The sequence below is a fragment of the Bos javanicus genome, chromosome 10 (genome assembly GCF_032452875.1).
Source record: "Bos javanicus breed banteng chromosome 10, ARS-OSU_banteng_1.0, whole genome shotgun sequence".
In the NCBI taxonomy this organism is placed as follows: Eukaryota; Metazoa; Chordata; class Mammalia; order Artiodactyla; family Bovidae; genus Bos; species Bos javanicus.
The window spans coordinates 15,421,442-15,447,140 of NC_083877.1; the positions used below are offsets into that span (position 1 = coordinate 15,421,442).

Genomic DNA, 25,699 nt, shown 5'->3' on the forward strand with positions numbered 1-25,699 from the left:
GTTGGTAAGTCCCTGCTTTCAAGGAACTGACAGTGAAATAAACAACAGAAGTAGCTAACCCTTCTAGGGTGCTTAGTTTATGTCCCAGGCACATTAAAAGTGTTTCATATGTATTTATTCATTTAATCTTCCTGATTATCTCTGAGCTCTGTGCTGTTATCATTTCCATTTCTATAGTAACAGAAACAGGCCCGCAGAGGGCAGGGAGGTAATTTACTAGGGTCCCAAAGCTGGGAAAGGTTGAGCCTGCCTCCTAGGCTTCTGTTTTGCCCCTCAATCAGGCTGGAATGACCCCAAAACGTGGGGCCAGAGCAGGGGCCTGAAGGCAGAAGACCCAGGCTTGTTCTTGCCTCCTTTCTTTACTGTGTGACCTTGGACCAGTCCCTATCTTCTCATCTTTGAAAATGGAATTAGGACTCAGCCTTACTAGGATGCTGTAACGTGTAAGTGAGGCTCTCATAGATGTCATGTATGGGGTTTTTTGTTTTGTGTCTGATACGATCTCTCTCCCGTCCCCCGCATTACCAGCATTTCGTGGCCTTCAGAGTTTGGCAGTTCCTTCCAATAGATAACCCACTTCTCCCCTGCTGTCCTGGCTTCAGAATTGATTCAAGGACTTCCCTGCTGGTCCAGTGGCTAAGACTCTGTGCTCCCAGTTCAGGGGGTTTGGGTTCAATCCCTGGTCAGGAAACTAGATCCCACATGCTGCAACCAGAGGTCCCGCATGCCACAGTGAAGATCACACATGCCGCAACTAAGACCTAGCTCAGCCGCATAAATAAATAAAAATAAATATAGTTTTAAAAGAATTGATTCATACTCTGCTGGTGTGAAAGAGCCAAGTTCATATCTTCCAAACGGCCTCTGTTTTCACTTCATCAGGCTTGTTGGGTACAGATAAAAAGTTGTTTTTCTCTCTTCCTGTTCTGTCTTTTTTGGCTGTTTTGATATGCTCGGGACAAATAATCTGGCTGTAAAAATTGGGTGTCCTGCTTTCATTTGAAAAGTAAGCCAAATAAAGCATCCGTACCTTGATCTGTATCATCCTGGCTCCCTGCAGGTCTGAGCTCCCTGTGGAAGGCAGGGGAGGATGGGTCTCTGGGCAGAGAGACCCTGTCCCATCCCCAGTGGCACGTGACCTTGACCTTGGCTCTAGGCGCATCCTTATTTCCTTGTGGCTCAGGGTGCTTTTCTTCTGGGTTTAGGGAAAGGAGTATGTTCTAGTAGCATGAAGCACTTATGCCAGACAGTTTAAGCACCTTAAGTGTGATTTCAGAACTAACAGCTTTATGATCTGGCAGAGTTTCTAAGATATGGAACAGCTAAAAACAAAAGTGTTGGTGGGTGGGGACAAAAGGATTTCGTTCCTGGGGTTTTTTCCCTTTAACTTAAGGAAGATAATACTGTTGCTGCCTGCCCTGCCGACTTTCAGGTGAAAGATCAGTTCACAGGAATGCTTGGGGAAATTTGGGATTCTGATAAATTTGGAATTCTGGGAAAGGGGATTTCTGTATATCTGTATATCTGAAGGACCATCTGATAACTTTTTATTATCACAGATCTGTCCTCTAAAGCTCAGGGGTCTACCTTCCTGCCTTAGTCATTATTATATCAGAGGACAAACTAAAATTGTTGTGCATTGAGTCTCTTTCAGGACCTGAGTTGTCCTGTGAAACTGGCCTTTTCGGGGTCTACGAGTGCAAGTGTGAGTCGCTCAGTCGTGTCCGACTCTCAGCGACCCCATGAAATGTAGCCTGCCAGGTCTGTGCATGGAGTTTCCCAGGGAAGAATACCAGAGTGGGTTGCCATTTCTTTCTCCAGGGGATCTTCCTGGCCCAGGGATCGAACCCGGGCTTCCTACATTGCAGGCAGATTCTTTACCATCTGAGCCTCCAGGGTCTAAACCACGTTCATTTCTCTGTCCCAGGAGCTCCTGTAGCACCCAGTCTCCGCTGCACGAGATGCAAATAAAAGCTTAACATGCTATGTCGTTTGTTGATTGTTTTAGGAAGATGAACCTTGACTCAATTGTGAGCTTGCTGAAACCAGGGATTACACTTGATTCTTTTTAGTACCTTTCACAGTGCTCATCCCAGGGCTGTCTATGCACATTAGAAAAGGTGTGATATAGACTTCGGGGTACCTGGTGTAAAGGTACAAGATTGGGCAGAATTTGAAACAATCCTAGACAGTTCTCTGGTTGTTGCTGCTGGACTAAATCTTTACTCCTAGAGATCCACACACTGCTAGAGCTAGAAGGAAATCTAAAGAGATGTAATGGACTCCTCCATTACAGAGGAGAAAATTGAGGCCCCAGAAGGTTTACCCAAAGGGGCACAAGTGCATGAGCCAGATCTAGGGCTCCCTCCAATTAGTTGCAGGCTCAGGTTGGATGAGCTTCAGTACACTGGGTTTTTCTAGGCTTCTACTAGAAATCAGGCCAAGGACTGATTGAAAAGTGGGCATGGGGGAAAATTCCAGAAAGGAGACTTTGTGAACTTAGCCTAGCTGGCAAGGGGCGCCTGACTGGAAAAGCTTGGCTTCTCAAGTAACCAACCAGGAATGGCCGGCCCCAGGGCCGACTCATGGCCGTGGCAGAAGGAGCAACTTCTGAGGCTCTTGCTGCTGGGCTGTGGGGCTGTAATTACCCAGATCTGGTGGCCCACGTGTCCTTCATGCCAGGCCGCCACCTTTGCCTGCACAGCGGTGCGAGAACCCCACTCTCCCTCCTGGAAGCTGGCCCTCCTGGCACGCAGGGCTGCAGGCAATCTTTCTCTCCTTTGTTTCTCTGAAACCATTAGAAGGGCCTCTGGGTTGGGAGTCTGGGTTGCTAAGAGCTTTCCTCTGGCTAGACCTTATCACTGGCTTGAGAAGTCTCCAGACAAAGTTTTCCCTGGAACTCTCACTTGGAGGGAGGGAGAGAAGGAAGAAGGGAGAGTGGGTGGAGGGAAGAAGAGGGGGGCTCAGGAGCCACAAACAAAGCCGCCCCTCTGCAGGCCCCAGAGGGCCAGAGTGCTGGGGCTGGCCGAGGGAACGAGGGAGCTGCGAGCTCTGTGGGCCTTTGCTGTAGAGAAGCAGTGGGAGGGGCACTGCTCTGCTGCGCCCACCATTCATGCAGCCAGCGCACATCCGTTCCCTTCCGGTCCTGCCCTCTCCCCCTATCCCCGCCTTACAGGAGGGGAAACTGAGCCCCAGAGAGGGAGGCACTCACGCTGGTGCACACAGCGGGGAAGCTGGGATCTGAACCTGGTACATCTGATTACAGAGCCCCGTGGATACACAGAAACTGATTGTGCTGTGTGGTTTCTTTTTAAAGAAGACCCTCCCAATCACCATGCCCAGAAGCCTCTATAGAACTCAGTGCCGCTGGGCCTTTGAGATGTTATTAAAATAGAACTTCCCCTGGGAAGGGTAATGCCTTAGCTTGCTGATAGCAAGACCCTAAGTAATAAGGCTCAGGAGAGGACTTCCCTGGTGGTCCAGTAGTTAAAAGAGTTCGCCTGCCAATGCAGGAGACACGGGTTTGATCCCTGGTCTGGGAAGATTCCACATGCCGTCGGGAAACTAAGTCTGTGTGCCACAGCCACTGAGCCTGTGCTCTAAAGCCCGGGCTCTGCAACAAGAGAAGCCACTGCAATGAGAAGCCCAGGCACTGCAATGAAGAGTAGCCCCCACTCTCTGCAAAACAGAAAGCCCATGTGCAGCAACAAAGACCCAGCATAGCCAAAGGTAAACAAATAAATTTTTAAAAAAAGACTCAGGAGTGGTTCCTGAGGGGGAAGGCAAGGCCGGGGAGAGCTGATTACCACGAACCAGTTTTGCCCAGGGAACAGGAGTGAAGAGGATGACCAGCCTTATTCTATGCACCTCTCCACCCTGGCTTCCCTGCTCCCTTGACCACTGACCACAATCCCCACCCCTCACCCTTAATGCAGGTAAAATGAGGCCTTGGATTCACTCAGAAAACATTTGCTGAGCACCTGGGTACCAAGGCCAAAGTTCCAGGAACTGAGCTTGCAGGGATAAACTCAGGCTGCCCCTCCTTGAGGGAGGTCAGTCTCATGGGGCAGATGGTGGCTCAGAAGGACACATGGCTGCAGAGATAAGGGGAAAGAGGCTGGTGTGTGGGGAGCAGAGATGTGTGCACACACCTCTGAAGCCATGGGGATGGGGCAGGGGTCAAGGAAGGTTGCTGGAGGAAGAGGTCTCGTCTCAGTCATCAAGGATGAGTTAAGCAGAGGCAGGTAAAGAGGAGGGGAAGGCATTCCAGATGTGAACAAAGGCTTGGAGAGAGCTGCGGGTTTGGCTCATTCCAAGAGAGATGAGAGTTGGATGCTGCTGGGTGGGAAAGGGTAGGACGGCGGGTGATGAACCGACTGGGAGACAGGAGGAGCTGGGGGAGCAGAGCTGCCCGGCCAAGGAGGGTGAGCTTCACCCTGATGGTGCTAGGAGCCCCCAGAGGGTTTTAAGCAGGGGAGTGACAGGGTTCGACTTGCACTTTAGATGGTCCCGCCCAACCCATGTTGCCGGGAGGCATTTCAGTGATTGGAGATTCACAAAGTTCATGTGTCATGAGGTAGGAGTGAAAGTTCCAGGCCCCCAGCCCAGAGTTCCTACTGGCATCTCCCTGTACCCGGGTGAGTACTACACATGCCCCTCTCTTCCCCAGGCAGATGCCCCTGGCTAGGACCACTGTAGGTTACTGGCCTTTCCCATCTGCCTAGGGCTGCCAGGGAGGTTGGATCTGAGCTTGAGAAGATGGGATGAGGGTGGTGGAGCTGCTGCTGCTGCTGCTAAGTCGCTTCAGTCGTGTCCGACTCTGTGCGACCCCATAGACGGCAGCCCACGAGGCTCCCTCGTCCCTGAGATTCTCCAGGCAAGAACACTGGAGTGGGTTGCCATTGCCTTCTCCAATGCATGAAAGGGAAAAGTGAAAGCGAAGTCCCTGAGTCTTGTCCGACTCTTAGCGACCCCATGGACTGCAGCCCACCAGGCTCCTCCATCCATGGGATTTTTCCAGGCAAGAGTACTGGAGTGGGGTGCCATTGCCTTCTCTGGGGTGGTGGAGCAGAGGGGCCCAAAGCCTTTCTAGGAAGATGTGCATTTGGCCTGGTGAACAGACCTCTGAAATGCGATTTTGGAGCCCCCTGCTTAATTATGCCCCAGCTCTGACAGTGTATGACCTTGGGTCGATCCCCTCTGGTTGGGACTCAGTTTTCCCAAACTAGCTTAGGGAAGTGTCACCTAGTCCAAGTCCAGGTGCAAGAGTGAGCCTACAGGTGTGCTTATGCCCAGAACTAGGCCCTGCTCAGCCTGCCTCCCCCAGCTTTCCCAGACCCTGCAGCCAGAGTCTCCTCCCGAGCTGTGTTCTCCAGTACACACATACATGCACACACACCTCACTCCAGACTGCCAAGGGTTGTGGCAAGTTTATGAAATTCAGAGGTTGAGGACCAGAGTTGGAATCTCAGCTCTGCCACCAATTTGCTCTGTGCCTCTGGCTCAGCCTATCTGAGCCTTTGTACCTGCCCCCTCCCATTTGGTATAAATATCAGTCCTCGGCACACAATGAAGGGAATTGTATGAGTCAGCCTCTTCCTTGTCTTTTTAATACACCCTCCCCGGCGCTGCTTCTGCCAGATAGCCCTTCTTTTTTTTTTTGGCCACAGTACGTTGCATATAGGATTTTAGTTCCCTGACCACGGATTGAACCTGTGCCGCTTGCATTGGAAGCGCAGTCTTAGCCACTGTACCACCAGGAAAGTCCAAGAGAGTCCTTCTTTGATGAAAATTCTATCTAGTTTTGAGTGCTAAGCTGGTTGGGGATGAGAAGTAGAATTAACTGGGATAGGGCACAAGAGAACCTTCTGAAATGGTGGTTAGGTGAATGTGTAAAAAATTTTCAAGCTGAACACTTCAGATTTTCATACTACAGGCATGCTGGATATGTGAATGTTAAAATATTAATGCTTGGTTTTATTATAGAAAATATCCTATTTATTAATAATAAAACATTAATATTTAATACATTTACTTTTTAATGGAAAAAAGATCCTTTCTCAGCTTTCTGGCTCAAGCTCCATCTCTCTCCATCCATTCATATATTCATTCACGCTACAAATATTTGCTTGGGCCCCAGGCAGCCTGGGCTCGCAGGGGTGAAGGACACACAGATGCATGCACTGTCTTGGGAGCTCAGAGGTGCAGAACCTTCAGTGGCTCCTCGTTGTCATTAGCGGTGATTCTCCTGCTGGCTGCAGATCACCTGGGGAGGTTTATATGCTTTTCCTCAGGGTCCGTATCAACAGCTGTGTGACCTGTGCAGTGCCCGATTTAATCTTCTGCTGATCCTGTCTTGAAATTCATTATAATTTTTAATCAAGAGGACCAGATTATGTAGTTGGTCCTCCCTACTCCCCCACCCCCAGAACAACAGAATCGGATTCTCTGGGAGTTAGGGTCTGGGCATCAAGATTTCTTCAGAGCCGTGTGTCCTGCTGGAGGAGACCTATCCAGATTCAGCTCTCATCCTCAGACCCCTGGCTGAAACAGAAGCTAGAGCCTGGCTCTGTAGACACTTGTAACTGAATTGAAATGATAAGCCCTCACACGTGAGCGTGTCACAGGAGCTGTCCCTGGGGAGGCAGTGTGGGCAGCGAACCACGATGGAGCTCGGGGGAGTGGCGGGGTCACTGTGCGGTGGGATGATCCAGAAGGGCTTCACGGAGGAGTTGGCACGTGCACCACCCTGAGAAGGGCAAGAGAAGAGGACGAGAGGGGAGAAAAGGCACAGGCAGAACAGCGTTTAGGAGAGGGAGAGACTCGTGGGGGAAAAGGAGGAGCCAGCTCAACTGGAGTGCAGAGACTCGGGTCGGGGGGCTGGGAAGCACGGGAAATGACAGTCTGAGAAGTCAGAATCCTGTCAGCAATGGGGAGCCGCTGAATGTTCTGGGTCCAAGAATAATGTCCTCCATGAACATTTGAATCAATAAACAAAAGGACTTTAGGGAAGTCTTAAGGGGAAACTGGCCTGCTAAGCTGCCGAGGTCTCCAGCTGGACTGTGGTTCACCTGCTCTGAGAGGCTCTGCGTCCCCGTCCCCGTAGGTGGTGCCTGTCTGTGTGGAACCCCATGTCCCCTGTGGTGTGGTCTTGGGCAGCAGTGATTGAAGTGTCCCCCAAAATAACAGATTCTGAGCAAAGGAATGGCAAACGCGAGGGGAAGAATTTCTAGGAATGGCAGACAGCGAGGGGAGAGGCATTTCTGGTAAAAACTGGGCTCTGCGCCCCAGCTCCCATCAGGTTCCCTGACCCAGGTGAGCCTGGAGACTGTAGGAAGGTGGCTGTCCCCACCATCTTGCCTTCCCCACGGCCTGGTGGACACTGTAATCCCTGGGGATGGTTTGACGGTCCTGCCTGGGATAGAGGAGCCCCAATTTCTGAGTAGCCAGGAGATCAAACACAGATCTGTTTGTTTCTTAAGTCTCCTGAAATATTTATGGAGAAAAATGAGAAAGGGTCTCTGTTTGTTTAATGCATCCTCCAGGGAAGAAGTCACGGGGAATAGGCCACATCCCGAGTCTGAGAACCAGTGAGCAGAGATGGAATTTCTTGGGGTTTGAAGCCAGACTGTGTACTTGCAAAAGAAGGTGGGATAGGATTTCTGGAGGTGATGAAGCCCTCTCAACCTCCTGCCTCCAGCCCAAGAAAGCCCTTCAGCACTTGCTTTCCTGGTGACTCCAAATAACGGCTGAAATCTCAGCCTAGTTTTTATTCTGGGCTTTGCCTCAACATGCTGTGTGACCTTATGCAAGTTGCTTAACCTCTCTGGGGGTATCAATCCTATTTGGCCCTTGACAGTGTTTGGAGAGTCAGCTGAGCTGTGGAGTGGGCTTGCTCTGAAGCAGTGAAGAGGTAGAAAGGGGTATAGGGAGCATTGTGCTGTGCAAAAGTCCCAGCTATTCAGTGTTCCAGGCCAGAGAGCTGGCCAGGAGCAGGACTGAGGGCCGTTGGTGGCCTCAGCTGTGGCCCATGGGGTCAGGCTAGCGGGAGGGCTCTAGGACCCAGGCCCATCCTTTGGCCCCCTCCCCCCTTCCTCCTCAGATCAGCCCTGCTGTCCCATGTCCCTGAGAATGCTGGCAGGATTTCCTCCCAGGAAAGGGACGGGGGTGTCCGGTTTACATCCCCTGGGAGTTGCAGGCAGCAATTCCTCCTGACAGTGGGACCAGCCTTGTCTTCAGATGTGGAAGTCTGTGGCTCCATGCCCGAGCCTCGTGGCTGGCCTCAGATTATCTGCTGTCCACACTCAGGGAACCTGGATCCCTGCCCTTAGTTTGGCCCCTGAGGCTGGGCTTCTGTTCTCAGCTCTGGGGCTGGCTTGTTGTTCTGTCTCCCATGGTGGACCTTGTAAAGAGATAGTAGTTAATAACAGTTCTTATCATTAGAACGATCTGAATCTTAATACAAATGACCATCCGCTAAGCACCTGATCATGCCAGGCACTGTGTGGGCTGGGGATGCACAGAAGGGACCCATCTCCCCAGCCTTTAAGGAAGTTGACTTCTGCCTGGGAGGCAGACACAGACACTGAAGGAGGGCATGGGGCAGTGCTGAAAGCAGGTCCTGAAAGCCACAGAGCCCTGGGAGACTGAACAAGGCTTCTGAGGGGAGGTGGTGTGTGAGTCTGACTTTGAAGGTTGAGTAGGATTTGGGAAAGGGTGGAGGAGAGGAGACGCAGCATGAATACAAACAAGGCAGGCTCACTCCTGAGATGAGATGTTCGAGAGCTTCCGGGTTGTCCAGGGAGGTTGGAGCATGGAGGGTCAGGAGCTGGGAAGGTGGGGAGGGGAGGCAAAGCTGGAGGCCATGGTGAGTTGTGCATGAGTTGCATATGGGAAAGAGACGTGATCAGGTGCTTAGATTCCACAACAGTAAACATCCATTAAGCACGTACTGTGCCAGCCACCGTTCTAGATGGTGGGACACATCCACATAGGTGATCGAAACTGAAAAACATCCCTGCCCTCAGGGCACTGGCCCTGGAGGGCGGGGACACAGGACAGAACACAAATACACAGATATTAGGGTGTCAGGTGGTAGGAAATGCTATGAAGAAAAGTGCAGTGGGGTCAGGGGGCAGAGCGATGGGAGGGACTGCTTTAGACAGAGCAGCTCTGCAAAGGGGACATGAGGGCCCAGGGTGGAAGGAGGGGAGGAGGAGCCACGTGGAATCTGGGAAGATCTTTCTGGCTGAGAGAACAGAAAGTTCCTAGGCTCTGAGGGGGCTTCTCTCGTGGCTCAGATGGTAAAGAATCCACCTGCAATGCGGGAGACATGGGTTCGATCCTTGGGTTGGGAAGATTCCCTGGAGGAGGGCATGCAACCCACTCCTGTATTCTTGCCTGGAGAATCCCTCTGGACAGAGAAACCTGGCAGGCGATAGTCCTTGAGGTCTCAAAGAGTTGGACACGCCTGATCGACTAAGCACAGCACAGGCTCTGAGGAGGGGCTGCCCTCCACTCAAGGCATGCTGCTGCTGCTGCTAAGTCGCTTCAGTCGTGTCCGACTCTGTGTGACCCCATAGACGGCAGCCCACCAGGCCCTGCCGTCCCTGGGATTCTCCAGGCAAGAACACTGGAGTGGGTTGCCATTTCCTTCTCCAATGCATAAAAGTGAAAAGTGAAAGTGAAGTCGCTCAGTCGTGTCTGACTCAGCGACCCCATGGACTGCAGCCTACCAGGCTCCTCCGTCCATGGGATTTTCCAGGCAAGAGTACTGGAGTGGGGTGCCATTGCCTTCTTCCACTCAAGGCATAGCTGTGAGGCTTTTGTCTAGGGAAGTGTGAGGGGGGAGGTCAGAAAGGAGGGTGAAGCTGGGCCTGGGTCCCCCCGAGTCCTCCTGCCTCCCTCTTGCTGGCACGGGCTTCCTGCTCACTGTTTGTTGACTGACTAAATGAGCGTGACCACTCAGGGGAGGACGGGCAGGACGGGGAAAGGCTGAAGTCTGGGCAATGGTGAGGGTCTGAACCGGGGCAGAGACAGTGGGAATGGGAAGAGGAATCTCCAGGCCTTGGGGGCTGGTTATGAGGAGAGGAAGACAGCCAGGTTGTTCCTAAAGTGCCCCCAGAGAAGTGCTGGATCACAAATCCATGGGCATCACCGCGGTGGGCTTCCCACACCCCTCCCCTGGGTCCCTGAGCTAGCTTAGCCTTGATCTGGGGCTTGTGAAGCGAAACCAGAGCTTCCCATCGCCCCTGACTTCTCAAGGGTGCTCCAAAGTGGGCCGCATCCTCCCGAGGGGCCTGCAGGACTTGGCGGAAGTCCTCAGAGGCCACCCTCCCCTGCCAGCCTCACCTTGCCTCCAACCTCATTAGTATTTTGAGCAGAAGCATATTTATTTTTTCCTGTGGGGAATTGGTGTACAGCTCACTTCAAATTAAGTAAAACCAAAGAGCAGTTAAGAGGCCCTGCCTTCCCGGGTCAAGGAGGAACGACCAAGCAAAGTGGTACTGATGCTCTACTGGCTGCTGGGCATGTCTGTTCTGGGCTGGCCCAGGTTTGAGTGGCAAGGGAGATGCTGTAGGACTGGAGGTCACCAGTAACAAAATACTAAGGAGAGGTGTTTGCTTAGTGCCAACCACGATCCAGGGACTGTGCTGTTTTACATGCATATTATGTCATCCTCTCAACCGTCTGTGAGGCACAGGGATGGGGGCGGGGGGCAGGTGCTACTGTTATGTCCATTTTGTGGATGAAGATACTGAAGCCCAGAGGGGTTAAGTAATATGCCCAAGATCACACACTTGTAAACCGAGACAGAGCCAAGATTCTGTCCCAACCTTCATGCAGCCCGGAGCCCATGCCTCTAACTGCCTGGCTCTTTAGTCCCTCAGAAGCATTGCATTTTACCAATAGCTTCTCCCTGAATTGTTTCCGTCCCATTTAAAAAAAGGACCAAACAAAAAGCCCTTTCGTTGCTATGGAACACAGAGGCCTCTCTAGAGTCACTGAGGTGACCTAGGACAGAGGGGCACGGGCCAACATTCCGTCCCGGCTCTGACGCGGTCCCTGCTCCTCCCCTGGGGGCCCAAGACCCTTGGGGGCCGTTGTGATGGTCCAAGCAAGAGGCCTGAGCCGGCCAAGTGGAACAGTGAGGGCTGGAGGGGAGACAGGACTCGAGGTGAGGTTTTGGAGCTTGTTGAGTCCCTGGAGGCTCCTAAGAGGTGGAAGTCAGTAGGGGAGCAGGGGTGCCTGAGAAACCCAGGAGGAGGCCGCTCCGGTCAGCAGTTCTGTGTCCCAGGTCCAGCCCCCCTCAACCAGACCATCTCCCTTGTTCACCAGCCTTGGCTTGGACAGCATTTTCGGATTTAGAAAATCAGATCTCTCAGAGGCTGAAGTTCAGTGCTTTGGGCTCTATGGGCAGCCCCGGGAGAAGAGGTGTGGCAGCCAGCCAGAATTGGGGAACTGAGCTGGGTTCCTGGCCAGAGAGATTGGAAGTGGGGTTGGAGGAGAGAGACAGAGAACCAACAGGAAGCTTTTTCATCTCTGCTTCTTTATCATGCAGGGTCAGTGATTTTTGCTAATAGCAACCTCCTGGGAAAAATATTGATCCAAAGGTGGTGATCCAGGAGAGCTGTATTAGAGAAAGTTCCTACTTTCTCAGGAGAGTAGCCCTGCCTTCTAAAAAGCCTGAACCTTTAAGAATCCTGGGGAGCTTGGTACCCTAGAGAGAAAGTCCCTGGTAAGCATTCCTCCCCGGAGCCTGCCACACCCGAGCCTGCCACACCCAGGTTGCCTCTCTCTGCAGCTGTCTTCTCTCCCCAAATCCTTCCTCCCTACTTCTGATCCTACAGCAAACCATAACTCTCCCCTCTCTCTTCCTTTCTCTTTGCTGGGCACCAAGGGGCTGGCCTGTGTTTAGAACACTGAGGGGTTTGTGCAGGACACTTGTCAGAAAAGAGTTTTGATTCTGACCAAAACTTCTGATGGCCTGGAAGGGTGATGATGCTGCTAGAGGAAAGCTGATAGGGATGAAACCTGGGCTGCCTCGCTGGGAGCCTGTCCTCGGTTCAGGCCCAAAGAGGGCCTGGGGCTGGATTAGGGGAGCATGGAGTGGGGTCCTATCAAGCTTCCCCCTGCCCTGACCCTGCCCTCCAGCCACTCTGGTCTGCTAGCTGCCCCAAACTCAACTTGTGCTTTTCTGCTTTGTCTCTACTCAAAAGATCTCTTGATCCCTGCTTTCAAGGCCCAGCCAAAATGTCACCTACTCCAGGAAGCCTTCTCTGATCTCTCCTCACTCCAGACTCCATCCTTCTCATGTCACTGCTGTGTTGAAATGGTTCTGGCTGAACACACCTGTCTCCCCTGCCAGAGGGTAAGCCCTGTGCCCTGAGTGAGGAGTAGCATGTGGTGCCCCAAACCCCATGATGTGTTTCTCGTGCTGGCCCCATGTATGTTCCAGTAGAGAATTTTGAATGACATATCTTATGTTTTTGCATGAATACGAGGGTCTATTCTGTGCGTACAGCACAGCTGCAGCCATGTGAGATGTGTTTGTTGGCAAATTTATCAGAGGATGCAGAATAAAGCCTCCCAAACCTGTCCCCTGAAGGGCTGGGGACAGATACGGAAAGCTTATTTTTCCCTTCTCCCATCCCCCAGTGCTGCTCAGACAGAGGCTGTGCTGTCCTTGAAGAATTCTAAAGGAAGGGAAGTGCTCCCCAATGCCTCCCAGACCTCCTGCCCAAGAGAGGCAATGGCCTGGTGACCTTGTGACAGGAGTGTGCTCTCCCGGGGCTCCGCTGTCCCCTGGGAGGCTGCCATATGCTTTCCGGACGTCCGGGTCTCATTATACTCCAACTCGAAAATTCATCTTGTCTAATTGTGCTCAAGGCCTGAGTGAATCCAGGAACTATTAGCTTGGCTCTGTGGGCTGGGGATCACCATGGCAACAGAGGATGCGTCCTAATGAACTGCATCCTTGGAGACTGGCTCAAGGGTCCCCCTCCCTCCTCTCTGTGTGGATTGCTACTGTCCCTGCTGCTTGGCAGGGGCCCCTCCAGAAAGGACCTGGGCTGAGGAGAGGTGATGGAAGCAGCCTCTGCAGGAGCCGCCCAGCGCCCTGTGATGTGGTCCATAATTCCTCCCAGTGCTGCAGGGATAAAATATACTCACACATGATCCTACAGCCTCATTACAGGCCAGGGGTTTCCCTTCCCTGACAAACAAATACCTTTCATCTAAAACACACACACGCACATAATTCCAGTGGTTTAAGTGCTGTTTGCTTTGCAAATCTTTCTAAAATGTGGAGGTTACATTTTTTTTTGGAGGCCTGACTCAAATGCCACCTCCTCCACGAGGGCTTCCTGGAATGTCTGCCTCTCTCCCAGCCCTGTTGTGCCACTGTGCTTGGTTTGTGCCTCTGGGAGGCTGGGCCCAGAAGTGGACTTAGCCAAGTACATACCAGCTTTGCTTCATGCCAGGTGACAAGCTCCTCTAACACAGTAAGCCCCCACCCACCTTCCTCTTTGGAGGAAGCTCAGCTTAAAGGAGAAAGGAGTCTTTGCTAGCAGCCTTTTCTACCTTCAATCCCACCCCAGGGCTCAGATCGGGGAGCTTCTCTGTTGATGTGGCTCCCAGGACCATCGGAGACCCTCCTGCCTCTATAACTGTGGGTAGTGGCCCCAGGCCAGGCACTTTGCCTTCCCCACCTGAGCAGGAAGGAAGGGGATCCCCTAAAACTGGGCCTGTGGGGGAAGGAGTGGAAAAGGAAAGAAGACTTGAGGAAATGAAAAGAGTAACAAGGGACAGCCCTGGCCTGGCCCTCAGCCCCTAGGCCCCTGGCACTGCCATCTCTGGGCCTGGTCACCCACAGGAAAGTTGTTTTATGTGGGAGGAGGGTTGGAAGGCAGAGATGCAAACCCAGCAATTTCTCCACATCTACCCCACCTCCTTCTCAGTTGTCCTGCTGATTCTCAGTCTTCAGAAATGACCTGGAGAGAGAAGAATGAGTAGGGAGGAGGCTGCCGGTCTGACTTTTAATTAAAAGGGACAGGACACCTCCCAGCCAGCCTGTAAGGCAGTGGCACTCGTGATGTGTGGGTCTCCATTGAGGAGATTGGGGTGGTGTGCAGGTATGTGGGTGTGTGGACAGCTGGCCAACAGCAGAAGAGATCTGAGCATCTATCCAGAAGGCTGAGTTTTCTCTTCGCTCCTCCATATCCACTCCCCTCAGTGCAGCAGACATTCTTGAGCATCTGCTGTGTGCCAGCCCCTGTGGCAGGCCCTGGACATGCAGAAGTGGATGAGACACAGGCCCTGGCCTCGGTGACTGGGTGGGGAGGGTGGGCACTGAGGGGTTGAGGGGTCCACCTCTCACTGGACCCTTTCATTCAGGCAGCACCCCCTGAGCTCTGCCTGGGTGCTGCCTTTGAGAAGGTCCTGAGGATGAAGTGGTGAATGTGGTAGAGGCCCAGGTCTGCATGAAGCTTACAGCCAAGGGTGATGTGGGGGTGGGGCAGCTATTACAGGAGGAGGGTAGCACATGGGTTGGGGGTTAGGCACCCCGGGGAGGAGCAACTAATGCAGCCCAGGGGACTTCGAGGGCACTGAAGCAGAGGCCAGGAGGAAGAGGACTTGGCCAAGCAGACAGTTAGGAAGAATAACCAAAGTTAACAGCGGCAGGGCCTGTGCAAAGGCCCGGAAGAGAGAAGCAAAGGCTTTGTGGAACAGAAAGAAATTGAGCATGGTGAGGCCATAAGTGTGTCATGGTGGGACCAAAGCCAAGGAGGCCATCAGAATCCAATTTGCAAGGACCATGGCCTTGATTTGAGGGCAGGGAGCGAATGTGCACTGTGCAAGAGAAAGATATCAGGTTTAGATTTTACAAAGGCCACTCTGGCAAGCATTTTTGTGTGTGTGATTAAAAAATTAAAATAGTTTCAGGTTTTTTTTTTTTTTTTCATTTAAGGCCACTTGGTGCTGTGGAAGGGAAAAAGGGAAGGGAAGGAGAGTGTTGGAGTAATTGGGGTATTTGGCCCAAATTAGGGTCTGACCCCAGGCACACAATGCGTTGTACTTGGATGGTCTCTATTTTTAATTGATGTATTGGTGTATAGTTGATTTACAGTGTTTCCAGTATTCAGCAGAGTGATTCCATTATACATAAATTTTTTTTTTTTTTCAGATTCTTTGCCATTACGGTGGTGGTTTAGTTGCTAAGTCGTGTCCAATTCTTGTGACCCCATGGACTATAACCCTCCAGGCTCCTCTGTCCTTGGGATTTCCCAGCCAAAATACTGGAGTTGATTGCCAGTTCCTTCTCCACGGGATCTTCCCAACCCAGGGATCAAACCCAGATCCCTCTCATGTACCGAGTTAAATAGGATCCAGCTGTCACCTCCACAGTTCCCAGGGCTCTGATAGCCCCGGTTGGTGGGCGTCCCACCATGTTGTGTCTGCTGAGGTTTCCCCTCCTTTGCCCCTGCTAGGGAAACGATGGTGGCTATGAGTTTCATGGTTCTCTACTTCAGTGAAGGGAGATTTGGTGAGGTAAGCAAAGCCCACCTTCTCCCTCTCTGAGAACATCAAGAAGCAGTTCCTTTCTGTTTTCTAATAGAAAGTCTTCATGGAAGCAAACCTGTTTTGCGGGCAAAAGGGACTGCTTGTACAAGTCTCGCAAGCACACATTTGTTTTCCTTGTTGGGATATGCATAATTTTATTTTCTGGGAGGTAACACACAGCTTTGCGATCCCTTGCCTAGAAACAGCTGGCTGTCCCATTGGATTAACACCATCTGTTTCCTCTGAGCAGGAAGGTGTTAAGGAATCCCTGCCCAGGCTGGGTTTGGGACAGGAGGTGAGAGCTGTCAGACGGCCTGGGGTTGGGGAGTACAGTGGGGAAGTGGGAAGGTTGGCCTTATTAGAATGCAGAGTTGTCACTGTATCCTGTGCGCCATTGAAATCCCAGGGCTAACACAGGGCCTGGCTCCTAGTGTGTGATTCCTAAACTAGTTGGTGGATGACAGAGTGAATGCATGAGTTGGATGAATGAATGGGGTGGTGGGCACAGGTGAGTAAAGGTTGCCTCCAACCTCCACATAATCATAAGCTAGTCAGGAAAAGCTTGCTCATTGACAATGGTAACATGAGGTGTGACGACAGCAGAGCCTGCATGGAGGATGAGCTGCGGGGCAGTGCAGGGTCATCTGGAAGATGTCAGGAGTCTGTTTCTCAGGACAGTGAGGTATTATGAACTGATTGTGCTGCTCCCCGCAATGCATATGTTAAAGCCGTAACCAAATTTGGAGATAGTGCCTTGAAAGAGGTTATTAGGGTTAAAAGTCTGGAGTGTTTCAGTTCATAGGGTTGCAAAGAGTCAGACACAACTTAGTGACTGAACAACAATAACAACAGGTAGTAAGGGTGGGATCCTAATCCTTAGGACTGACGCCCTTATAAGAAGAGGAGGAGACACCAAGTGTGTGGCAAGCAGTGGGAAGGCGACCGTCTGCAAGCCAGGAAGAGAGCTCTCGCCAGAAACCAACCCCACTGGCACCTTGATCCTGGACTTCCAGCCTGCAGAACTAGGAGGCTGTTGAACCATCCAGTCTTCTCTTGGGATATAGCCTTAGCACCTGATACAGTGGGGACACTGTGTCTGAGTTGGGGGGTCAAGCTGAACAGGGCAGGGGGAGGACTTCTCCCTCGCAGAATCCTGGGGGCAGCTGGTCTCCTTGGGAGACTTATCCTGGAACATGTGCACCAGGAGATGTGGAGTGACAGCCCAGACTGTGGAATCAGACTGCTGGGGTCCTGAACACATTCTCATCCCCCAGTGTCTTATCTGTAAAGGAAGATAATAATAGTAGTTACTGTTGGAACTTCCCTAGGGGTTCAGTGGTTAAGACTTTGCCCTGCAATCAGGGGGTTCGGGTTTGATCCCTGGTCGAGGAGCTAAGATCCCACATGCTTTGAGGCCTTAAAAACCAAGACATAAAACAGAAACAATATTGTAACAAATTCAATAAAGACTTTAAAAATTGTCCATACCAAAAAAAAAAAAAAGTAGTTAACTGTTGTAATTCCTTATTGTACAAGTGACATTGTGAGCATTACGTTTATTTTACGTGTGTAAAGCACTTAACCCCAAGCGTGGCGTATAGTAACAAACACGAGCTGTCCCTCTTCCTCTTTGCAGTTTTGTCATTGCTGTCACTCTGGGGTCTCCCTTCTCTCAACTCGTGTTCCGGGGCTCCAGCCATTGTTCAGAATGTTCTAGGACCTCCTTGAGAGCAACTTTCAGTACCAGCTCTTAAGGTCAGGAAATCAGTTTGACACTTCATAGCCAGCCTCCCCCTCAACCCCAGAGCCATCTTCCCCACCTGGAAAGGACCAAGCTTGTGTCTGAATGACTCTGGATGTGACTCAAGAGGCGGACCCTGTCACTGGAGGGCAAAGACATGCCTTTGCTGACGGTATCCCTAGCCTGCCCCAAGCAGGATTTCACACCGGGAATGTAAAAAAACTAATTTTTTGTTATTGTTGTTTAAAAAGTGGTGATTACACTTAACAGTGTGGCAAGAATATGTTAATGTCCTTCCCAGCAGACTACTCCAGAAAGGCCAGGGCCCTCTCTCTTTAAAGCCATGATTTAAAAAAACCACATCGGACATCCCTGGTGGTTCATTGGTTAAGAATTCACCTGTCGATGCAGGGGACACGGGTTCAATCCCTGGTCCCGGAAGATCCCGCGTGCTGCAACTTCTGAGCCCTCGTGCCCTAGAACCCGTGCTCTGCAACAAGAGAGGCCACCGCAATGAGATGCCCACACACCACAACTGGAGAGTAGCCCTCACTCACTGCAACCAGAGAAAACCTGCCTAGCAACAAAGACCTGGTGCAGCCGAGTTTATAGATTAACTCATTAACTAAGAAAGAGCAGCCACCTCACTTATGTGTAAATTCAGCCCAAATTCATCATCCTACAATCAAAAGTCATATCTCCTGAGACCCTTTGGAAAGGTGGAATTAGAGGTACTTTTATCTGATTATACATTTCTGTCTTTGCCTTTGTGTGCTAGGTATTACGGGCTTCCCAGCTGGGGCTAGTGGTAAAGAACCCGCCTGCTAATGCAGGAGACATAAGAGACGTGGGTTTGATCCCTGGGTTGGGAAGATCCTCTGGAGGAGGGCATAGCAACCCACTCCAGGATTATTGCCTGGAGAATCCCATGGACAGGGGAGCCTGGTGGGCTACAATCCAAAGAGCTGCAGAGAGTCAGACACAACCGAATTGACTCAGCACCCATACACTGTGTATTTATTACTTTGATAATTAGGAGAAAATTAAGCAACCTTTTAAGAAGTCTTTGAAAAAAAAGAAGAACTCCAGACTCCCAGCTGCCAGGACTGTCCTGGGTCTTTGGTGGCATATTCCAATTTGTACATGCCATCATCAAAGACGCATAAAAGTACTGTCACCCTTTTGGAGAGCAATTTGGCAATGTGCTTCACAGGCCATAAAAATGTCCATATCCTGTGACCTAGTAATCCCACTTCTGGGAATCTGTCCAAAGGAAATAATCCAGAGTCGGGGACAGGCTCTGTGCCTCAAGATGCTCATCACAACATTATTTATAACCAAAAATTGGGAGCAAAATAAAGGCTTTACAATATGAGACTGGCTAAGTAAATTAAGCAGCATTTATTTGATGGAGCATTCTGCAGCCATTAAAAACTGTAATACCCGATGCTCTGCATGTGGGAAGTTGTTTCTACTAAGTGAAGAGGGCTGGATACAAAGTTTTATGCACTCCAGGGCTATAACTGTGTAAAGGTTCTTTGGAAAATGCAGGTACTCTGAGACTGAAAAGGGAAGAGAGAATTGACAGGACCTCCAGGTGGGCTGAGGGACAGAGGAGGGATTCACTGATGGCTCTTAGGCTTGTGGAATGAAAGTTCCATTGACTGGGAGTCACTGGTGGCTGAGCAGCCTGGGATGGGGAGAAATCAGTAGTTGGGTCCCAAGGTATTAGGTCAGAGGTGTCTTTGAGAATCTAAAGGGAAGGGTCCGAAGCTTAGGAACGATGTCAGGTGGAAATTTCAGAGCCATCAATGTAGATGATATTTATTTATTCTCAGCTGCACGCGGGCTTTCTCTGGTGGCAGTGAGCCTGGGCTACGCTATTGGGGCGGTGCTCAGGCTTCTCGTTGCAGTGGCTTCGCTTGTTGCGGAGTGCAGGCTCCAGGGCACCTGGGCTTCAGTAGTTGCTGCAGGTCGGCTCATTAGTTGTGGTGCTCAGGCTTAGTTGCCCCGAGGCATGTGGGGTCTTCCTGGACCAGGGATTGAACCCAAGTCCCCTGCATTGGCAAATGAATTCTTAACCACTGGACCACCAGCAAAGTCCTACAGATGGTATTTAAATGCCTGAGTTTGGATGACCTCAGGCGGGGAAGAGTAGAGGCAGCGGGTCACACCTGTGAGTACCATTGGAGTCCCTTGCACGTCCCTGCAGGTCAGTGAGTCAGAATCTCTGAGGTGGTGGCCCATCGGCATTTACTCCAAGCACCCTGAGTCATTCCCACGGAGGGTGGGGGCTGGGTAAAAATAGAAGTGACTTGTTTTAGCCCCAGGCTCTCTATGGCTGAGACTGAGGAGGGGAAACGGCTTCGAGTGACCGAGGAGGTGTGGCCAAGGGAGGATCAAGGAGGAGGGACTGGTCACCTGTCCCAACTGCCCTCCAGAGAGCCAGAGTGAGGAGGCTTTGGGCTCTGCATTGGGCAGTGTGGACGAGGCCCTTCCAGCTCTGGGATTCCTGTATCTAGAACTGTGTAGATGGGCCCCACAGTGCCCAGCACAGGGCTTTGCAGGCTGTCAGCATGTTCTGTTGAACTGAACAAAGCAGTTGTTGATCAGTAGCTTTCCTTAAAGTAAACGTTTTCCACACCCCAAATTCTGGCACACAGTCTGCAAGATTTTTGAGCTGCTTCTGAGTGGAAGAGGCCATGTAGAAACTGCAGCTTCGGATATAGACACACTAAAAGTGTGGAAATCCTTTGATAGCTCATGGATATAGTGGGTCAGAGTACTTGAAACTGAAACAGACTAGAAAAATCCAGAGCATAAATGAAGATGGGGTTCCGTTTTCTCCAATATGTCTGGTCAGTCTCTGATAGCTCTAGATAGAGAACAGTTTTCTTGAGCGTGGGGGGTAGGCATGGAAGATGCTTCCAGGAGCTATGGGCATAAGAAGGATTCTTTATAGTGCTCAGTACATCCTCCACTCACTGTGGATTGATTCAGAGCTGCAGAAAGGGAGTCCCATGATGGAGGGTGCTACAAAAAGGAGCCTGTCACAAGCATCCTGGAGCTCCCAAGTTCCTCCCTGGCTCTCCAGGGTAGAGACAGACATTGGGCTTTTAGAGTAGGTGGAGGGTTTAGCAAGGGGGCTGCATGGATTCTGTTGGTCAGCATCCAGACAGGGCACGGAGGGACAGTGCATCTGCGTTCTACAGTGTCTAGGGTCTCTACTAGGAAACCACAAATGACTCGGGGTGACTTGAACACCTGGAGCTGGGGCTGGAATCATCTGGAGGTTTCTTCATTCTCAGATCTGGTGCCTGGACTGGGGTGACATAAAGGCTGGGCCCAGCAGGAACTGTGGATGAAAGCATTTACATAGGACATCTCCACGTGGCTTGGCCTTCCTCGCATGGCAGCCTGAGTAGCCACATTTCTTCTATGATGACTCAGGGCTCCAGGAGCAAGTGTTCCAGCAAGTAAGGCAGAAGGTCATGACAGCTTAGGATCTAGCCTCAGAAGTCATGTAGTGTCACTTCCATACCAGATTCAAGGGGAGGGGACAGGGGACCACCACGAAGTCCTTTTCACAAAATGCTTTTCTAGATTAGTCACTTCCAGTCCCTGTTTAAGGTGGCTGAGACTAGGTCTGAAGGAACAGTTGCCATCCTGTGTCCATGTCCCCATCTTCCCTGAGGCCTCAGGGCATGTATCCTATTTCGGTCAAAGTCCAGTGCTCTCAGACATAGGACCCCATAGAGCAGGGGCTTTGGAGGGAGGACTCTTATGTGCCTGACTGCCACTCTTTGGCTCAGCTGCAGCTACTAGAGTGCAACCTCAACAGAGGGTTTGTAGACTGAGCTGCCAGCCTTGGGAGGGGATTCACCACGCTTACGTTGGGCGAGTGTCCCTTGGACTGGGACAACTGAAACTGGACCTGGTGGCCTCAGCAGGGCCACAACAGGCCAAAGGCTGGAAGTCAGAGGCTGAGCAGTGCCCATAGTAAAGTGATCAGTGTTTGGCTTCCTGTGGCTGGCTGCCCACGGCCAGACCAGAGGGTGGTGGTCACGGTGTCCAGGCCTCTGGGAAAAGGGCCAGCAAGGCAGGTGCTCCCTCCCCTCCCCTCAGGTTCCCTGGAAGAATGCGGCCTGCAGGACAACTCCCCTGGTCAGGCTCACCTACTGATTGGCAAGGGGCCCAGCTGTCTCCCCCTTTGTGTGTGTGTGTGTGTGCATTTCTGGGGGGTGCATTTCTGTTTTTCAAGAATTTGGCTTCCTGTGCACTGCAGGGATTTGTTGCAGAATGATGTGAGAACCATGGGTCAGGGAATGCCCTTGCCTCTTCTTCCCAGCCCCTCCTCTCCAAAGGAGGGACCACCCCCTGGAACCAGCATTCTTGAATCCTGAATGGTTGGAGCCTCAAGGCTTTGTTCCCTGCCCCTCTCCAGCTGGACTCCTAAATGCCCTTTCTCAGGCTTCCCACCAGCAGAGTGATGGAGCTCCATGAGGGGACTTGGAATTCTTTATCATTGTCATCATCTTCATCATCTGCCTCCCGCGGTGTCCACTCTTCCAGCTCTCCATCTGTCCATTCAGCAAGTATTCCAACAAGTATCCATTGAAACCCAACATGTATTTACTAAAACTTCTACTCGATGTCAGACACACAGAGAGAGAACTCAGACTCAGACCCTGTGTTCCACGGGCAGCGAGAGGAAGCTGACCTTCGATGGCAGCCAATGCATTTGGAAGTCCCTAGGGCCCCCGGGTCAAAGCACAGGGCACCGGGGAAGCAGGGCAGGGCTCAAGGAGAAGCACGTGTGGACTGGGCCTTGGGGATGGCTGGGATTTGGCCCAGCAGACAGGACATGGGAACTCATGATAACAAGTGCGACCTGAGTATGGGGCCTTGTTGGGACCAGGAATGCAGCTGCCCTGCAGGGGCATATTTGCTGTGTCAAAGGAACCTGGTGGTCCAGTGGTTAAGAATCTGCTGTGCATCATGGGGGACTCAAGTTCAGTCCCTGGTTGGGAACTAAGACCCCACATGCCACGGAGCAGCTAAGCCTGTGTGCTCCCCCACTGCAAGTACTGAACCAAGAGGCCACAGCTAGAGAGCCTGTGAGCCGCAACAAAAGATCCCTCATGATGCAACAACGATCCGGCATGCCACAGCTAAGACCTGAGACACCCAAATAAGTAAACATATATATGATTATATGCTGCTAAGTCACTTCAGTCATGTCTGACTCTGTGCGACCCCACCAGGCTCCCCCGTCCCTGGGATTCTCCAGGCAAGAACACTGGAGTGGGTTGCCCTTTCCTTTTCCAATGCGCGAAAGTGAAAAGTGAAAGTGAAGTCGCTCAGTCGTGTCCGACCCTCAGCGACCCCATGGACTGCAGCCTACCAGGCTCCTCTGTCCATGGGATTTTCCAGGCAAGAGTACTGGAGTGGGGTGCCATTGCCTTCTCCAATATCTATATATCTATATAGATATATATATACACACACATATATATAAAGAGAGAGAGAGAACCTGCCTTTGTCCTTGGGTGCTTCCTGTCTAGAGCCCTTGGGGTGGAGGGGAAAGAGGATCTGGTAGACTGGGTCACACCCTGCCATTAGGAGTGATCTTTCTTCTTTTTCCCAGCAGGGTCCATATTATTTTATTTTTGTTGCTTTTTGTTGTTGTTGTTTTTCTTTTTTGGGGGGCCATGCCCCCCCCAAAAGACTTATGGGATCTTAGTTCTCCAACCAGGGTTTGAACCCGTACCCTTGGCAGTGAAAGTATGGAATCTTAACCACTGGACCCCCAGGGAATTCCCACCAGGGTCCACATTTAAGAGGAGGTGAGGCTATGTAAGTACCAGTTCAGGGAGTCCGTTTGTCGTCCATACCAAGCGTCTAGGCAGGAGGTGATGAGAGGCTGAACCAGAGGAGAACCCTGGGGCTGGGCCTTGCCTCCCATGGGTGTCTGCCGAGTTGTCTTTGGTGGAAGGTTTCCTGAGTGGAGGAGGTCACTGGGGTCTCCCTCTTCTCTTTGCTGCTGGCCTCCCAGCTCCTCCCAGTGCCAGGCCTGTTCTCCTGGTCCTTTGCCCCCTTGCTGTGTTTTTCCCCCAGAGCCTCTTTGTGACTTAATCAAAGGCATAACAGCTACTGATGGCAGACTGCTGTGCTAGCCACCCGGGGTGAGCTGGGGTCAGCCAGCAAGGACATGGGACCGGATTTTCCCCGCACGCCTGTGGATAGGCCTCTGGGGCCTCGTCACTGGCAATGATGGCAGACAGGCTGGAATGGGGCGGGGGAGGGTGAAGAGGTCCCTTTCAGCCTGGAATCCGCATGAGTCATCCAGACTGGCCAGCGAGCCCATCCCCGGGGGGCCCTGGAATTGTGTAACCAGCTTCTCCCCTCCACCCTTAGTTTTCTTGTCGGAAACCTGCCCAGAGACTCAGACAGGGAGAGAAAAAGGATGTGGTGATAATTCCACATGTTATTCAAAATGAGCTGGGTGAGAATTTATGAAACACCTCTCACAGGGTAGGCATTGAAGACCTGTCAGAAATGGGCCCTGCCCTCAGGGAGTTTGCAGTCTCGAAGCCCTGTGGAGGAGCCTAGGCTCTGCAGGGTGGATAGGGTCTCCGATGCCTCCAGTGACTTAAGAAGCAAGTGATGAGCCAGCCACACCCTGCCCAGAAGTTCTGGGTTTTCCTCCTGACGATAGGGTTGGCTGGCTTAGGTCCAGGCACACCCCTTCAACTGCCAATCCTTAACTTGACATCCAAAACCCGCTGCCGCCTGGCCCCGCCCATCTTCCCAGGCTAGTCTGCAGGCTCCCTTGTTCCAGCAGCAACAGACTCCTTGCCCTTTCCTGGTGGCCCATGAGCTTGTCCCCTGCATCCTCCCTTGTGCTGTTTCCTCTTCCCGAAATGCCAATGCCTCTCCCTCCCTCGCCCCTGGTTCCACACTCGGAATCTGGAATCTGAGTCAAGCCTCAGGCAGACTCCATGCCAGCTTTTCCTCGACTCCCCTTCATCTCTCCATTGGGTCAGTCAGGCATTGTTCTGTCTCCCACTCAGTATTGCTGTGGTTGCCTAACTCAGACACGCACTGGACTGTGAGTTCTTTGAAGGCAAAAGTGGAGCTCTGTTTCTTAGCAGGACGATGAGGCAGAATGGCTTAACTTGGTTTAGGCTCTCAATTCAACTATTTATCATTCTGTGACCTTGGGCAGATGACCTAACAAGTCTAAGCCTCAGTTTCACTGTCTGTAGAATGGGTGCCTGACAAGTATGAAATGTTCCGTGAACATGGCCTCTCATTCTGCTTTGCAGCATCTGTCATCCTTATGCTGTGCCTTGCACAGATAATATGTTCAGAAATTTTTGGATGATCAAAATGAGTGACTGGTGCTCAGAAATAAACTTGAGCATACACCATTAACTAATTTTCTACAAAGGTGCCAAGAAATCGCACCGGGGAAAGAACTGTCTCTTCAGTAAATGGTGTTGGAAAAGCCAGATATCCACATACAAAAGAATGAAATGAGATCCTTATCTTACAGCATACATAAAAATCATCTCAGAGTGAAGTGAAGACTTAAATGTAAGACATGAAACATAAACCTCCTAGAAGAAACCATAGGGGGAAATCTCCTTGACATTGGCCTTGGCAATGAGTTTTTGGGTATGACACCAGAAGCAGAGGCACCAAAAACAAAAATAAACAAGTGGGACTATATCAAACTGAAAAGTTCTACACAGCAAAGGGAACTATCAGCAAAAAGAAAAGGCAACGTGGGGATTGAGAGAACGTGTTTTCAAACCGTGTATCCAATCAGGAGCTAATATCCAAAGTCTAAAAGGAACTCATGCAACTCAATAGCATAAAACAGAAACCCAATGAATAACAACAGAAAACAGTTGTTTTCTGAAACAAAGGGGAAACAAAGGGCAGAAACAGAAAACAAAGGGGGAAGGATCTGACCAGACATTTTTCCAAAGAAAACACACAAATGGCCAACAGGCATATGAAAAGGTGCTCACTGTCACTAATCTTTGGGGAAATGCAAATCAAAGCCACAATGAGATACCTCCTCCGACCTGTTAGGATGGCTGTTATTTAAAAAAAAAATAGCAAAAGGTTGGCGCAGAAGTGGAGAAAAGGAAACCCTGGTACACTGTTGGTGGGAATGTAAATTGGCACAGCCGTTATGGAAAACAGTTTGGAGGTTCCTCAAATATTTAAAAGTAGAACTACCATATGATCCAGCTGTTCCTCTTCTGGGTATATAGTCGGAATCCTCTTCAGATTCTCAAAGAGCTGTCTGTACCCCTATGTTCAGTGAAGCATTATTTACAATAGGCAAGATATAGAAACAGCCTAAGTGTGAGTTTGATCCCT

General features: G+C 51.1%; 1 protein-coding gene across 4 annotated transcripts in view; it reads left to right on the forward strand.

Moving 5' to 3' along the window:
* CORO2B (coronin 2B) overlaps nucleotides 1-25,699 on the forward strand; it is a 149,211-nt gene that overhangs the window by 10,232 nt on the left and 113,280 nt on the right. The window contains exon 2 of one of the 4 annotated variants that reach the window (XM_061430186.1): nucleotides 12,242-12,370. The exons of the other annotated variants lie outside the window; for them this stretch is intronic. Coding sequence (XP_061286170.1) covers nucleotides 12,242-12,370 — 129 coding nt within the window. The remainder of the gene's footprint in view (nucleotides 1-12,241; nucleotides 12,371-25,699) is intronic. 4 annotated transcript variants of the gene reach the window in all.